Source organism: Ranitomeya imitator, chromosome 4, assembly GCF_032444005.1.
Source record: "Ranitomeya imitator isolate aRanImi1 chromosome 4, aRanImi1.pri, whole genome shotgun sequence".
Classification (NCBI taxonomy): domain Eukaryota; kingdom Metazoa; phylum Chordata; class Amphibia; order Anura; family Dendrobatidae; genus Ranitomeya; species Ranitomeya imitator.
In genome coordinates, this window is record NC_091285.1 from 80,548,442 (window position 1) to 80,565,509 (window position 17,068).

Sequence of the window (17,068 nt, forward strand, 5' to 3'; positions counted from 1 at the left end):
CGCTCTTCGCTCTTGTCCTGTCTGAATGCACATGCACGACTGTAATTGGGGACGAAGGCATTACCCATTTACGGAGGACAGACAAGATGTGCCTGGTCGCTTGGAGCATGGGGGTTATGGAGTGGCTCCGCACTGTACAACAAAGTACAGAGTAGAGGGGTGAAAGCTAGCTCTTCACCCCTAAGGGTGCCTATCCCTTTATGCAAAGAGTGCAAAGAGTTAGCCGTATGCCTTATGTGTAGCCATCACTTGTGCCCCTGCCTTATGCCTAGCCTGCATAGGTGCCCCTGCCTTATGCCTAGCTTGCACTTGTGCCCCTGCCTTATGCTTAGTTTGCACTTGTGCCCCTGCCTAAAGCCTAGCCCGCACTTGTGCCCCTGCCTTATGCCTAGCCAGCACTTGTGCCCCTGCCTTATGCCTTGCCAGCACTTGTGCCCCTGCCTTATGCCTAGCCAGCACTTGTGCCCCTGCCTTATGCCTAGCCAGCACTTGTGCCCCTGCCTTATGCCTAGCCAGCACTTGTGCCCCTGCCTTATGCCTAGCCAGCACTTGTGCCCCTGCCTTATGCCTAGCCAGCACTTGTGCCCCTGTCTTATGCCTAGCCAGCACTTGTGCCCCTGCCTTATGCCTAGCCAGCACTTGTGCCCCTGCCTTATGCCTAGCCAGCACTTGTGCCCCTGCCTTATGCCTAGCCAGCACTTGTGCCCCTGCCTTATGCCTAGCCAGCACTTGTGCCCCTGCCTTATGCCTAGCCTGCACTTGTGCCCCTGCCTTATGCCTAGCCTGCACTTGTGCCCCTGCCTTATGCCTAGCCTGCACTTGTGCCCCTGCCTGCCTAGCCAGCACTTGTGCCCCTGCCTGATGCCTAGCCAGCACTTGTGCCCCTATCTGATGCCTAGCCAGCACTTGTGCCCTGCCTGATGCCTAGCCAGCACTTGTGCCCCTGCCTGATGCCTAGCCAGCACTTGTGCCCTTGCCTGATGCCTAGCCAGCACTTGTGCCCCTGCCTGATGCCTAGCCAGCACTTGTGCCCCTGCCTGATTCCTAGCCAGCACTTGTGCCCCTGCCTGATGCCTAGCCAGCACTTGTGCCCCTGCCTGATGCCTAGCCAGCACTTATGCCCCTGCCTGATGCCTAGCCAGCACTTGTGCCCCTGCCTTATGCCTAGCCAGCACTTGTGCCCCTGCCTTATGCCTAGCCAGCACTTGTGCCCCTGCCTTATGCCTAGCCAGCACTTGTGCCCCTGCCTTATGCCTAGCCTGCACTTGTGCCCCTGCCTTATGCCTAGCCTACACTTGTGCCCCTGCCTTATGCCTAGCCTGCACTTGTGCCCCTGCCTGCCTAGCCAGCACTTGTGCCCCTGCCTGATGCCTAGCCAGCACTTGTGCCCCTACCTGATGCCTAGCCAGCACTTGTGCCCTGCCTGATGCCTAGCCAGCACTTGTGCCCCTGCCTGATGCCTAGCCAGCACTTGTGCCCTTGCCTGATGCCTAGCCAGCACTTGTGCCCCTGCCTGATGCCTAGCCAGCACTTGTGCCCCTGCCTGATGCCTAGCCAGCACTTGTGCCCCTGCCTGATGCCTAGCCAGCACTTGTGCCCCTGCCTGATGCCTAGCCAGCACTTGTGCCCCTGCCTGATGCCTAGCCAGCACTTGTGCCCCTGCCTGATGCCTAGCCAGCACTTGTGCCCCTGCCTTATGCCTAGCCCGCACTTGTGCCCCTGCCTTATGCCTAGCCCGCACTTTTGCCCCTGCCTTATGCCTAGCAACACTTGTGCCCCTGCCTTATGCCTAGCCAGCACTTGTGCCCTTGCCTTATGCCTAGCCAGCACTTGTGCCCCTGCCTTATGCCTAGCCTGCACTTGTGCCCCTGCCTTATGCCTAGCCTGCACTTGTGCCCCTGCCTTATGCCTAGCCAGCACTTGTGCCCCTGCCTTATGCCTAGCCAGCACGTGTGCCCCTGCCTTATGCCTAGCCTGCACTTGTGCCCCTGCCTTATGCCTAGCCTGCACTTGTGCCCCTGCCTTATGCCTAGCCTGCACTTGTGCCCCTGCCTTATGCCTAGCCTGCACTTGTGCCCCTGCCTTATGCCTAGCCTGCACTTGTGCCCCTGCCTGATGCCTAGCCTGCACTTGTGCCCCTGCCTTATGCCTAGCCTGCACTTGTGCCCCTGCCTTATGCCTAGCCTGCACTTGTGCCCCTGCCTTATGCCTAGCCAGCACTTGTGCCCCTGCCTTATGCCTAGCCTGCACTTGTGCCCCTGCCTTATGCCTAGCCAGCACTTGTGCACCTGCCTTATGCCTAGCCTGCACTTGTGCCCCTGCCATATGCCTAGCCTGCACTTGTGCCCCTGCCATATGCCTAGCCTGCACTTGTGCCCTGCCTTATGCCTAGCCTGCACTTGTGCTCCTGCCTTATGCCTAGCCTGCACTTGTGCCCCTGCCTTATGCCTAGCCCGCACTTGTGCCCCTGCCTTATGCCTAGCCCGCACTTGTGCCCCTGCCTTATGCCTAGCCCGCACTTGTGCCCCTGCCTTATGCCTAGCCCGCACTTGTGCCCCTGCCTTATGCCTAGCCCGCACTTGTGCCCCTGCCTTATGCCTAGCCTGCACTTGTGCCCCTGCCTTATGCCTAGCCTGCACTTGTGCCCCTGCCTTATGCCTAGCCTGCACTTGTGCCCCTGCCTTATGCCTAGCCTGCACTTGTGCCCCTGCCTTATGCCTAGCCTGCATAGGTGCCCCTGCCTTATACCTAGCCTGCATAGGTGCCCCTGCCTTATGCCTAGCCTGCATAGGTGCCCCTGCCTTATGCCTAGTTTGCACTTGCGCCTCTGCCTTATGCTTAGTTTGCACTTGTGCCCCTGCCTTATGCCTAGCCTGCACTTGTGCCCCTGCCTTATGCCTAGCCAGTACTTGTGCCCCTGCCTTATGCCTAGCCAGCACTTGTGCCCCTGCCTTATGCCTAGCCAGCACTTGTGCCCCTGCCAGCTCTGAGAAGAGTCGGTCAAACACGCAGTAAGGATCAGAGACATTAATATAAACCGCCCTGAGACTGGCCTCAAAAAGATCTGGAAAAGGCTGGATGAGTGTTACGGCTCAGCAGAAGTAATAGAAAGAGCCTTGTTCAAAAGAATCGATGACTTTCCTAAAATATCTATCAAAGGTCTCCATTAACTTAGAGAGCTAAGCGACCTGCTAAAGGAAGTCCAAGTTGCCAAATACGAGGACGACCTACAGGGACTTGCATTTCTCGACACAGCCAGAGGTGTTAACCCTATAGTCCAGAAGTTGCCCTACAATCTACAGGAGAGGTGGCTCACACATGGTTCCATGTACAAATACAAACACAGCGTTCCATTCCTTCCCTTCTCCGTTTTTGTAGACTTCATACACCAACAAGCGACAATTAGAAACGATCCCAGCTTTGACTTTGCAATACCATATGCCACACCATCACCACCTGCAAATCCACGCAGAACATCTGTGGCAGTACACAAGACTTATGTTTCTCCTCCAGATTCTAATTACAGGTCTGCTGGCTGCTCCCAATCAGAGACAAAGGTGCAGGACCCTGACAAGCAGTGCCCACTTCATCAGAAGCCTCATCCTCTCCTGAAATGCAGAGCCTTCAGAGGAAAATCTATGCCAGATCGCAGAAGCTTCCTGAAAGAAAACGGTATCTGCTACAAGTGCTGCTCGTCCACAACTCATCTCGCCAAGGATTGCAAGGTCAGTGTAAAATGCACAGAATGTGGCACCACAGACCATAACACCGCTCTACACCCTGGCCCAGCTCCATGGAGTACACAAAACACGCCAGCTGACAGTGAGCATGGCGGGGAGGAAAGGAGCACTGATACAGCTACGCCAGAGATCACTTCACAATGTACCGAGGTCTGCAAAGGGACAATAGACAGTAGGTCCTGTTCAAAAATATTCCTCGTCAGAGTATACCCGAAGGGCCATAGAGACCAAGCTGTAAGACTGTATGCTATCTTGGATGATCAAAGTAATCGATCCTTGGCTAGATCAACGTTCTTTGACCTATTCAACATCAAAGGGCCAAGCACTCCCTACTCCTTAATGACGTGTGCATGTACTGTGACAACAGCAGGCAGGAAAGCTACTGACTACCAGATTGAGTCTTTAGACAGACAATTCTGCCTACCGCTACCTACGATCATCGAATGTAACCAGATCCCAGACAACAGATCTGAAATCCCTACACCAGATGTAGCAATCCATCACGCTCACTTAAAACGAATAGCGCACCTTATACCGGAACTCGACCATCAGGCCCAGATAATTCTGCTGTTGGGGAGAGATATCCTGCAGGTTCATAAAGTGAGACGTCATATCAATGGACTCCTCAATGCTCCCTATGCCCAAAGGCTAGACCTAGGATGGGTCATAATTGGCAACGTATGCTTGGGACGCATGCACGCCCCATCTTCTGTGACAAGCATGCTGACAAATACATTGGAGAAAGGACGTCCATCTCTGTTTCAACCTTGTAACAATGAGTTCCATGTCAGGGAACTGCCACACAGCATCCAACTGCCCAACCATCTAATAGACTTTCTCACGACAGCAATATAGTGTCGGGAAGCTATGAGGATCAGTTAGGGTGTACAGTCTTACAGAGAACTAAACAGGGCAACCAAGTGGCAATGTCGGTAGAGGACAAGTTGTTCTTAGAGGTAATGGACAAGGGACTCGTTAAAGATGAGACCAACAGCTGTGTCGCACCTCTTCCCTTCAAAACCCACAGACCACGTCTACCGAACAACAGAAATCAGGCATTACAACGTTTCTCCTCTCTCATTCATAATCTGCAAAAGAAACCAGAGATGAAAGATCACTTTTTCTCCTTCATGTCAAAGATTTTTGAAAACTGTCACGCAGAACTAGCTCCCACTCTCAAAGACTCTGAAGAATGCTGGTTCCTACCCATGTTCGGAGTTTACCACCCTAAGGGTATGTGCACACGTCAGGTTTTTTTCCTGACAAAATCCGGAGATTTCTGGCAGAAAATCGCGTTTTTTTCCGCGCGGATTTTTCGCGGTTTTTGCGCGTTTTTTTGCGCAGATTTTTTGCGGAATTTTTGCGTTTTTTTTTTTTTCCTGAAAGTCATTTTTGCTTAGAAATCCGCAAAAAATCCGCAAAAAGAATGAGCATGTCCATTTTTTTTGCGGAATGCGTTTTTTTTGCGGTAAAAAACGCATCCATCTGAACAAAAAATCCGGAATGCATTCTAAATGATAGGATGCATATTTTTAGCGTTTTTGATGCAGAATTATAGCGTTTTTATAGCGAAATTCCGCAAAAAAAAATCGCTAAAAATCCGGACATGTGCACATACCCTAAGAAACCAGGCCAGATCAGAGTTGTTTGATTCCAGTGCTAAATTTAATGATGTCTCCCTGAATGACGTTCTACTGACAGGACCAGACCTCAATAACAAACTACTGGGTGTACTTATGTGCTTCCGTAAGGATTCCATTGCCTTCATCGCTGACATCCAGCAAATGTTCCATTGTTTCCTTGTGAGAGAGAGAGAGACAGGAACTTCCTAGGATTCTTCTGGTACAGAGACAATGATCCTACTAAAGAAGTCACGGAATATCGCATGAGAGTGCACATCTTTGGCAACATTCCTTCACCTGTAGTCGCCATTTACGGACTCAAAAGGTCGGCTCAGGAAGGAGAAGCAGAATACGGAGCAGATGTCAGACAATTCATAGAAAAGGACTTTTATGTCGACGACTGTCTAAAAGCCATGCCTTCAAATGAGACTGCCATCAGTCTTCTCAGGAGGGCCCAAGACATGCTTGCCTGCTCGAACCTTAGGCTTCATAAAATAGCCTCAAACAGCCAAGAACTCATGGAAGCGTTCCCTTCTCGAGACCTATGTAATGGTCTCAGAGACCTGGACCTGGGGTCAGACCCCGCACCAATGCAACGCAGCCTCGGGCTTCTCTGGAATCTACAATCAGACACTTTCACCTTTCAGGTCAGCCAGGAAGAAAGGCCTTTCACACATAGAGGCGTCCTGTCTACCATCAACAGTCTGTACGACCCCTTGGGTTTCGCAGCTCCTGTTACTATACAAGGCAAGGCCCTACTAAGAGACTTAACTAGGGAAACATCTGACTGGGATGCACCTCTGCCACCTGATAAGAGGATCCAGTGGGAAGAGTGGAAGAACTCGTTAGCGGCACTCTCCAACCTGCATGTGCCAAGACCGTACACCCCTGTGCCATCTACTGAGATACAGAGCCAAAGACTGTACGTATTTGCAGATGCTTCTGTCAAAGCAATTGCCGCTGTTGCCTACCTCAAAACTGTAGACTCTAAATGTCAGTGCCACATTGATTTCGTCATGGGAAAGGCTAAACTCGCACCACAACCAGAGCACACTATACCCAGGTTAGAGCTTTGTGCCGCAGTCTTAGCCGTTGAGTTAGCGGAGTTCATCGCATCCGAAATGGATATCGACCTGACACAGGCCAAGTTCTACTCAGACAGCAAAGTAGTCCTGGGATATATCCACAACGAAACCAGGCGATTCTACGTTTATGTCAATAACAGAGTGCTACGAATCAGGAGATCAGTTCACCCACAGCAGTGGCATTACATACCCACAGACCAGAATCCTGCAGATCATGCAACTAGAGCAGTTGACGCAAGTCGACTAAGAAGCACAACGTGGCTCTCTGGACCAAAACTATTGTACATTGAGGAATGTTTTCCAGACACCTTCAAACTAGTAGGAGAGGACTCAGATGCTGAAATCCGCCCTCAGGTGTCTACACTACATACAATGACCTCTGTTATCCAGCTTGGATCTTGCAGGTTCGACAGATTCTCAAGTTGGAAGTCACTTACTCGAGCCATTACCTGCCTGACACATATAGCTCGCTCATTCATGGCTACCAGAACTTGTGGCACAGAAAAATGTAAAGGTTGGCATCTTTGTAAAAATACTTACGTTACCTCCGACTTAGGGTACCGTCACACAGTGCAATTTTGATCGCTACGACGGCACGATTTGTGACGTTACATCGTCGCTTAATTATCGTTTCAAACATCGTAGACTGCGGTCACACTACACGATGCACGGCGCTGAAGCGATAAATTCATGACGTATTTGCGATGTAGAAGTCGTATGGGACAGTCGTACGGTCGTGTCACACACGACGATTCAGAGCAAATTTTGCATAATCTGTGCGTGACGTTGTTCACTAGGGGCGTGTTGTGCTACTAGCTAGTGTGCTGATAGGCCAAAGGTTCTGTGCACACAATTGGTTGGAAAATTTGTCACCTGAGCGCTATTGTTCCCAATGCTACCTCACTGCTTTCAAAATTTCCTTTCTTCACTTCGTACTTGGACACTTGGTGGACCTGGACATTGGAATTTTCTACTTCGCTGAATATACCACGCTTTGCACCGCTGCTTCGAGGTATGTAAACCGCTTGGGCGTGGTGGATGGAACGCTGTATGGACGGCATGAGTGCTTCGTTCCACCGCTGAAGCGAAGCGGATGGTACACTGTTGTGACTGGAGGGCTACAATGTGGCAGATGGTACGCTGTTGTGCTTGTTTGTGACTGGTGGGCTACAGCGTGGTAGATGTAACTCAGTTTGTTCGGCATGACCGCTTCGTTCCGCCGCTGAAGCGATGCGGATGGTACGCTGTTGTGACTGCTTATGACCGGTTGTGTCTGTTGAGCTAGAGCGTGGCAGATGGTAGAATGGATGGTCACCATGAGCGCTTTGTGTGGCTGCTGTAGGGAAGCGGGCGGTAGTGGCCTATGGCGCAGCAGATGGAAGAAGCAATGCGGATGGTACGCTGTTGTGACTGGTTGTGACTGGTCGTGACTGGTGGGCTACAGCGTGGTAGATGTAACTCAGTTTGTTCGGCATGACCGCTTCGTTCCGCCGCTGAAGCGATGCGGATGGTACGCTGTTGTGACTGCTTATGACCGGTTGTGTCTGTTGAGCTAGAGCGTGGCAGATGGTACAATGGATGGTCACCATGAGCGCTTTGTGTGGCTGCTGTAGGGAAGCGGGCGGTACACTGTTTTGGGTTATGGTGGCCTATGGCGTGGCAGATGGAAGAAGCGATGGTAGGCATGAGCGCTTTGTGTGGCTGCTGTTGTTAAGCGTTTGGCACACTGTCAAAAGTATTGTTAATAGGACTCTTTGTCAACCATGTAATTTTTTTTTTATAATTATTTTTCAGATGTCTAATCGTGTGGAGTTCATCAGGGATTTCATCGAGATTTATCAGTCTTTTCCCTGCCTCTGGAAAATCAAGTCTCCTGAGTATTGTAACAGGGAAAAGAGGAGGGAGGGTTACTTACAGCTCATTGAGCTTTACAATCGTCAGGCACCAGATGAGGCAGCTAACGAAGCAGTTATTAAAAAGAAAATCCAGGCGCTCCGCACGGTGTGGAGGAAGGAGCTGAACAAGGTTCTTCAGACTACAAGGTCCGGAGCTTCCACTGAAGAAGTTTATGTGCCAAAACTGTGGTATTTTGAGCATCTTAATTTTCTGAGGGACCAAGAGGTGCCACGGACTTCAACGTGTCTTCGATTGTTGGCACCTGTGGAACCAATAGTTTCGGAGAACCACGCCGAGCAGGAGTCACAAGGGCAACAAGTAAGTAGCTCTTTGGACGAAAGTTCACCAATGTGTCCTATAATTACATAATTTTTCTCTGCATTTTAGGTTTTATACTTCTGATTATCACATCAGTTTGAAGTTGTTACAAAAACATGTACACATAAGTAACCCTGTCGCAGTCAAGTATTATATGGGGAACTTAATATGTATGAAATGGAGATATATGTAAACCATACCATCTAAGCAATATAGAAAATAGTATCGCTTCAAGCTGCCGATGTACTCTTGTTGAGACTATTTAGACTATAAAATATTGGTCAGGTTCCCATAGCAGTCAGAACAGTGTAGTTCAAAGTATTCAATAAAAGGGAGGGTTAAAGAATATTACTAAGCATCAAATATATTATAATCTTTTTGTTACCTACTACGAATATATAGTTTGGATGCGGTTATGGTGGTACTACTTTTTGTTGCCGGGTTCATAACTTGTTTTTTTTTTTTTCCCCCCCCAGGATGACAGTGCGCAGGAGAGTACACTAGACTGTTCACAGGACTGCACAACAACAGATTTAGTGGAGGCTGCACCTGCCAGGACTCAATCGAGGCAAGGTCCAAGAAAACGGAAAGCCACCTCAGACGCCTCAAATGAACTATTGAGCCTGGCAAAGAAGGTGTTGACAAGAAATGTTAGCCCTGCGTTAGAGGGGTTTGGACACTATGTGGTTGACAAACTGGCCAAAATGGACGACAACCAAAGAATACTAGCAGAGCGTCTGATTCTGGAAGCAGTAAACAAGGGTACTGATGGCGATTTGGACAAGAACACTTGTTTGGTCTCTTCCCGGCCAATACAGCGGACAGAGCCATCAAATTTCAATGGTTGGTCACAGGGTCAGACATCGATGCGACACAATCCTCACGTTTCCCACTTCGGCCAGCCACCCTCTAATAACTCCTACACGCCAATACCTTTACATATGGCTTCGCCCATCAGGCACCAAAATTTTCAGCCGGAACAATCGTCGTATCATAATTTGTGATTTCCTAACTACTTTTACATTCCTTTTTTTTTTATTGTCTTGTTAAAATAATGTTTCAAATAAAAGCTTTTATTATAAATTCTATCACTACTTTTTGATTGGTGTGTCTCAATCACAGCACTGTATGAGGGAACAAATTAACGTAACAAATTCATGTACAGTTAACTAAAAAAAAAAATCGAATGAAAGTTTAACAAAATCTTTTAATTGGAACAACAAAAAATGGATTATTGGCCCGCCTACAACTGCTGGCACATGTCCCGCAGCTTCTGCAGCTCCTCCATTGCCACATTGTGCTGCTCCTGAATATGTGCCATAGTGTGGAGTAACTTGTCTATGCCGGCTTCAATATCCTCCTTGTTGACAGTGACGACAGCTGTGGGTCAAAAAACATAACATTAATAACACAGTAGTCTCCCGATGTGTCTTTGCTTCTGTGAATGAAAATAAAAAAAAAAAAGTAAGCAAAACTGACTTGGGGGGGAAGGGGGGGGGGTGGGGGTTTGGGTTGGGGGTGAAAGAGTGGGCCTGCAACAAAATCAAAATAACTTAATTGTGGGAACCTACTAGGATGTTGAGGCACGGAGGGCACTTCGGGATCTGAGTCGCTGTTGAATGCCTCGTGCTGTCGGCGGCGGCGCTGTCTCTTTGCCTCTGTGAAGGCAAAAAAAAAAACAAGGTCTGTCAGCATATATGGCAACAGTGGCTGCCGGGGGAGGGGGGGGGGTGTTAAGAGGGGACCTGCAACTTAATCCAAATCACATAATTGTGGGAACCTACTAGTATCTGGAGGAGTTGACCCGGAGGGCACAGATCCAGGAGAGGCTGGGCGGGATGCCTCGTGGCGGCGGCGGTGCTGTGTCTTTGACTCTGTGAAGAAAAAAAAAATTAAATTTTTTTAAAAAAGGTCTGTTAGCATATATGGCAACACTGGCTGCCGGGGGGGGGAAGGGGACCTGAAACAAAATCCAAATCACATTATTGTGGGAACCTACTAGGATCTGGAGGAGTTGACCCGGAGGGTTCCGGGACATTTGACCCTGAGGGCACAGAGCCAGAAGAGGCTGGGCGGGATGCCTCGTGGCGGCGGCGGTGCTGTGTCTTTGCCTCTGTGAAGGAAAAAAAAAAAAAGGTTGGTAAGCATATATGGCAACACTGGCTGCCGGGGCGGGAAGGGGACCTGAAACAAAATCCAAATCACATTATTGTGGGAACCTACTAGGATCTGGAGGAGTTGACCCGGAGGGCTCCGGGACATTTGACCCTGAGGGCACAGATCCAGGAGAGGCTGGGCGGGATGCCTCGTGGCGGCGGTGGTAATGTGTCTTTGCCTCTGTGAAGGAAAAAAATTAAAAAAAAAAATTAAAAAAAAAAAAGTTTGTAAAGCATATATGGCAACACTGGCTGCCGGGGCGGGAAGGGGACCTGAAACAAAATCCAAATCACATTATTGTGGGAACCTACTAGGATCTGGAGGAGTTGACCCGGAGGGCTCCGGGACATTTGACCCTGAGGGCACAGAGCCAGAAGAGGCTGGGCGGGATGCCTCGTGGCGGCGGTGGTGATGTGTCTTTGCCTCTGTGAAGGAAAAAACATAAAAAAAAAAAAATTTAAAAAAAAAAAAGGTTGGTAAGCATATATGGCAACACTGGCTGCCGGGGCGGGAAGGGAACCTGAAACCAAATCCAAATAACATTATTGTGGGAACCTACTAGGATCTGGAGGAGTTGACCCGGAGGGCTCCGGGACATTTGACCCTGAGGGCACAGAGCCAGAAGAGGCTGGGCGGGATGCCTCGTGGCGGCGGCGGTGCTGTGTCTTTGCCTCTGTGAAGAAAAAAAAAAAAAAAAAAAAATTTTTAAAAAAGGTCTGTTAGCATATATGGCAACACTGGCTGCCGGGGGGGGGGAAGGGGACCTGAAACAAAATCCAAATCACATTATTGTGGGAACCTACTAGGATCTGGAGGAGTTGACCCGGAGGGCACCGGGACATTTGACCCTGAGGGCACAGAGCCAGAAGAGGCTGGGCGGGATGCCTCGTGGCGGCGGCGGTGCTGTGTCTTTGCCTCTGTGAAGAAAAAAAAAAAAAAAAAAAATTTTTTTAAAAAAGGTCTGTTAGCATATATGGCAACACTGGCTGCCGGGGGGGGGGAAGGGGACCTGAAACAAAATCCAAATCACATTATTGTGGGAACCTACTAGGATCTGGAGGAGTTGACCCGGAGGGCACCGGGACATTTGACCCTGAGGGCACAGAGCCAGAAGAGGCTGGGCGGGATGCCTCGTGGCAGCGGCGCTGTCTCTTTGCCTCTGTGAAGGAAAAAAAAAAGTTAGGTCAGCAGTTCGCTGTGCCACATAGTACTTTTCACCGTTCATACTGTCCCATAGCTGTGGCACTGCAACGTTGAAACTGTCCCATAGCTGTGGCACATAGTGGCTCTGCAACGTTCAAACTGTCCCATAGCTGTGGCACATAGTGGCTCTGCAACGTTCAAACTGTCCCATAGCAGTGGCACATAGTGGCTCTGCAACGTTCAAACTGTCCCATAGCAGTGGCACATAGTGGCTCTGCAACGTAGAAACTGTCCCATAGCTGTGGCACATAGTGGCTCTGCAACGTTCAAACTGTCCCATAGCTGTGGCACATAGTGGCTCTGCAACGTTCAAACTGTCCCATAGCTGTGGCACATAGTGGCTCTGCAACGTTCAAACTGTCCCATAGCTGTGGCACTGCAACGTTGAAACTGTCCCATAGCTGTGGCACATAGTGGCTCTGCAACGTTCAAACTGTCCCATAGCTGTGGCACATAGTGGCTCTGCAACATTCAAACTGTCCCATAGCAGTGGCACATAGTGGCTCTGCAACGTAGAAACTGTCCCATAGCTGTGGCACATAGTGGCTCTGCAACGTTCAAACTGTCCCATAGCTGTGGCACTGCAACGTTGAAACTGTCCCATAGCTGTGGCACATAGTGGCTCTGCAACGTTCAAACTGTCCCATAGCTGTCCAACATACTTTTGGGTACCTGAGTACTAACCTCTGCTAATCTCCTGGCGAAGCTCCTGCAGGCGCTCTGGCCTTTTCGACTTGAGATCGCCCCATTTTTTAACAATCTGGGCCTTGGTCCGAGTTATCCCAAACCGCTTCCTGAGGCCCTCAGACAACTTCCTCCTTGTGCTGGTTGCGGTGCAGCACCATCCCTGTGGTTTCATACTGCATCCTATCCATTGTTCCAATAAGGAACTTGAGCTCTGGGATGCCCATAGGTGGACCACGGCGACTGGCAGCCATTATCACGATGTCAGGGGACAAAAACAAGCTAGGGCAGGCACGCAGGAACGCTGTAACGTCATCACGCCGTCATAGACCACGAGCGTACATTACGTGCCGCTCCGGCGTTATATAACGATACTTCGAACGGCATTTACTATGTGCGTTTCTTTCTTAACGCTCAGTCGTCACAAATGTGACGCTGTTCATAAACGGCAACGCTATTGCGATGCCAATGGCGCGGCAGGACGGCGGAGCGCAGCTCCTCCTCTGGGCGTTGCTCTTCAGGGTCATTCCATCTAAAATGGCGGCGAGAATGCGTTCTGCTCCTCTGGGGCAGCCAGAACTCCTTTTTTTTATTTCTCAGATGGATGCCATGGATTACGAGGGTCTGGAGAGCCGCCCTGCCCACCCACACATCCACAAGCGAGAAGTGCTTGGACAAATAACAAGAATGATGGAGAGGAGGTTTGGTGTCTGCCGCAGTCAGCTTCAGCTGCGTAAAAAATGGGCTGACCTCCGCTATAAAACGCCACAAATGTTTGCGGAGTTGCGTGCGGAGGCAAGGCGAGGCAAGTACTAGTATGGGGGGATTGGGAGATGCATGCTGTCAGGAGGGGGGGGGGGTTTGGGAGGGAGTCTTGCGCTCATGGTTGCCAACGTGACCTCAAATGCATTAAAACACATGCCCCGGTTTTGTACAATTTAGTTATTCTCCAAGCAGAATATGCGTTGTCCGTGAGAAAACTTGTCGGGTTCCCTAATCTCAACCTCCATCTTGAAATTATTAAGATGTCCATAATTTTTACTTTCTCAATTTCCCATAAATATTAACGGAGGAGGTTGGCCTACAGATGAAATAATACGTTTTCCAAAGACAGGAAGACCATTGAACCCCAGAGCCCACAGACATGTCAGAGTATCGCACCCCTGTAAAGTGTGATCTCTATTTTATGTTTGAGTATATTGTAAGCTTTGCTCTGCAGCACTCAACATTTGTGTGTAAACATTGTGATTCTTTACTTTAGGTGTAGAGAGACAGCGGCGGCAAGTCAGACACACCATTGCCACCAGTACCCCATCTTCAGGCACCAGTGGGAGCCCACAGTCCGGGACATCACGTAAGTTCACAATCATTTATTGCATTTTTTTTAACATCACACGGGACATAACAGGGTACCTGAAATATTTGAAGACATTACAGACGCAGTAATGACCCAGCGGCCTACCACACCTCCACCATCTGTTGCGACCATGCACCCTCGCACCCCTGTGAAGTGTGATATAAATTTTATGTTTCAGTATATTGTTAGCTTTGATCTGCAGCACTCTACATGTGTTTTTAAAGATTGCGTTTGTAAACTTTCTGTGTAGAGAGACAGCGGCGGCAACAGGTACCTGCCATTGCCAGCAGCACCACAGCATCCACCACCAGCGGGAGCCCACAGTCCGTGACGTCACGTAGGTTAACAATCATAGATTACAGTTTTTCAACTGCATACGGGACATAAGAGGGTAGCGGAAATATTTGAATACATTACAGACGCAGTAATGACCCAGCGGCCTACCACGCCACCACCAGAGAGCAGACGGCCTCGCACCCCTACACCACCCTCAACACCTCCCTTTCGACACTCCTCTTCCTCCCCCGGGTCCGCGGCATTCTCCCCAGAAGCTAACATACGTAAGTGACCAAAACTGCGAGCGCTTCCCAACGGCGTGTTCCATAGTTAACCAGATCTGTTATTATTTGCTTTTAGGTGCTGCAGCAGTGGCCAGATCGCTGGGATGGGACATTAGCAGCTGTGGTTCTGGCAATGAGGAACCGGCGTCCCTTCTCCGTAAGTATCAAGATAATGCGAGTGGTTTTCTGCTGGATGTCACCATAGACAACCAAAACTGTAAAATTTAATAAAATTTACATCGCCCTGTGGTGCCAGACCAAATAGAAATTTACAACACAGAAAATTAGGTCCTGCCCCAGAGGTCGAGATGTATTTTCAGAGGAATCAACGTTGGTTCTCCAACCTCTTCTATCCACAGAAACGGCCACCATAAGAGAGCTCCTGGCGAGACAATTGCGACTGGAGCGGACAGCAGCGCTCCTGCAGCAGACAGCAGCGCTCCTCCAGAGTCAAGTGGAGCAGCAGGGCGTGACGCTGCGACACCTCTTGGGCAGGAGATAATATTTTTTTTGGTGGGGGGGTTATGTTATATTTTGTTGTAAAATAATTTAAAACCAAGAAAGTGTTACAAAAAAAACCAAAAATCTTCGCATTCTTTCTTTAATGTTTACCAAGCTATAAGGGTTAACAGCACCATTGTATAGGCATCACATTTAAAGTTATTTAGAGAGGTTTATATGACAGCAAAGCAAAAAAACTAATTTTTATGTTATACGGCGCGATCCTGCCACGGTACAGCTCCAGAACCATTAAAGTACTGACAGTATTTTTCGCGACAGTCCCTTGCATCGTCTGCCTGTCTGCCAGATCCAAGAGCTTGAAGAGCTGTAAAATTTTCAGGTTGTGTACGCCATTCCCCGGGCACAATATCTCCGGTTCTTGCGTCCACTGCATCAATAAACGAAGGAGGAGAATAGGAGTTCGTATCATGACGTCTCAGGAAATTATGGAGCACACAGCATGCCAAAACCACAATGTCTATAGACGGCAGCTTCAAGTTGATAGCTGTGTGGAACACTCTAAACCGATTTGCCATTATCCCAAAGGCATTTTCAACCACACGACGGGCCCTCGACAACCGGTAATTAAAGATTCTGCGCTCCGGTGTGAGTGTTCTCTGTGCAAATGGCTTCAGCAAATGTGGATGAAGAGGGAAAGCTTCATCAGCGATGAAGACAAAATTTAGGTTTGCTTTTGTGTCTTCATTTAGTGGCAACAGCAGTTCATTGTTCCTCAAGCTTTCCCCAAATGAAGTGTGTTCAAAAACACCACCGTCGGAGACTCGACCATTCATGCCAACATCCACATCGACAAACTCATAGTTTGCATTGACAAGGGCCATGAGGATCACACTGAAATATCCTTTGTAGTTGAAAAAAAATGATCCAGAGTTGGCTGGTTGCGTGATGCGCACATGCTTTCCATCTAATGCACCACCGCAGTTTGGAAACTGCCACAGCTCATCAAAATCGGAACCAATCCTCTTCCAGTCATCCGCCGTCTTGGGAAACTGCAAGATGAGAAGGAAACATGTACAAATTAGGTCAAATATATTATGCACATACACTCTCATGTGGACATCCTACAGTGATTGAGGCGCAGTATGGATTTGTATAACAAAGTCAACAACACAGAGTATGCAGGCAGCCATTTTTTTACAGATGGCTTCGGTGACTCAGAGCGGGTGCTAAACAATATATCTAAATAATAGAATCAATAAAATTACGTTGGGAGCAGCAAATAAAAAAGGGTGGCGCAGGGTTGGAGCAGCACATATCAGAATGGAGCCGCAAAATGGTAGCAGCACATGTCAGAATGGAGGCGCAGGATCACAGCAGCACATGTCTGAATGGGGGCGCAGGATGGGAGCAGCACATGATAGGATGTAGAACATATACCTATAGAAATGCTCGCCATCAGGGCGTAGAACTGGTTCAATAGCTAGTATAATATATCGACATAACACAGCAGCCAAAAAAATATAGTAGTACCTCCATATAATGCCTTAAGCTCTGCACAATGGCCTCGCATGTCTCCGGAATCACAACGCTCAGGAAAGGTCTGGAAACAGCTGCGGAAAACTGCAAATCCTGAAGAGACCTTCCTGTTGCCAGGAAGCGCAGTGTCACCGCCAACCTTTCCTCCACGGGCACGGCTGCACGCATCGGCGTATCACACCTTTGTATGAGTGGCGTAACAGCAGACAGTATTATTTTGAAGGATTCCTCGGACATCCGAAGGTAGTTTCGGAAATCTTGAGGGTTATTGTCACGTAACTCTCTTATGAGACCCATGTGTGACAATGTGGATCTTTTCTGCAGCCAGCTCCGGGTCCACATGCGACGTTTTCGTTTAGGACGTCTCTCCTCTTGGAGACGTGCTGCCTCAAACACCAGGGCAGCAGCAACAACAGAACTCTCATCGGAAGTGAGCATAGTTCCTAAA

General features: G+C 49.2%; 1 protein-coding gene and 1 long non-coding RNA gene across 2 annotated transcripts; both read left to right on the top strand.

The window, feature by feature from the left end:
* The first annotated feature begins 7,924 nt into the window (after positions 1-7,924).
* Positions 7,925-9,749, top strand: LOC138675522 (uncharacterized). The gene is made up of 2 exons (XM_069763844.1): positions 7,925-8,661; positions 9,138-9,749. Exons 1-2 carry the CDS (start codon positions 8,014-8,016, stop codon positions 9,663-9,665), a joined length of 1,176 nt encoding a protein of 391 aa, XP_069619945.1. The 5' UTR covers positions 7,925-8,013; the 3' UTR covers positions 9,666-9,749.
* A 3,386-nt stretch (positions 9,750-13,135) lies between these two features.
* LOC138673951 (uncharacterized) lies at positions 13,136-14,922 on the top strand. Its single transcript, XR_011320388.1, has 4 exons — positions 13,136-14,059; positions 14,313-14,399; positions 14,482-14,622; positions 14,699-14,922. It is a non-coding gene; the product is annotated as an uncharacterized lncRNA (long non-coding RNA).
* Positions 14,923-17,068: the final 2,146 nt, after the last annotated feature.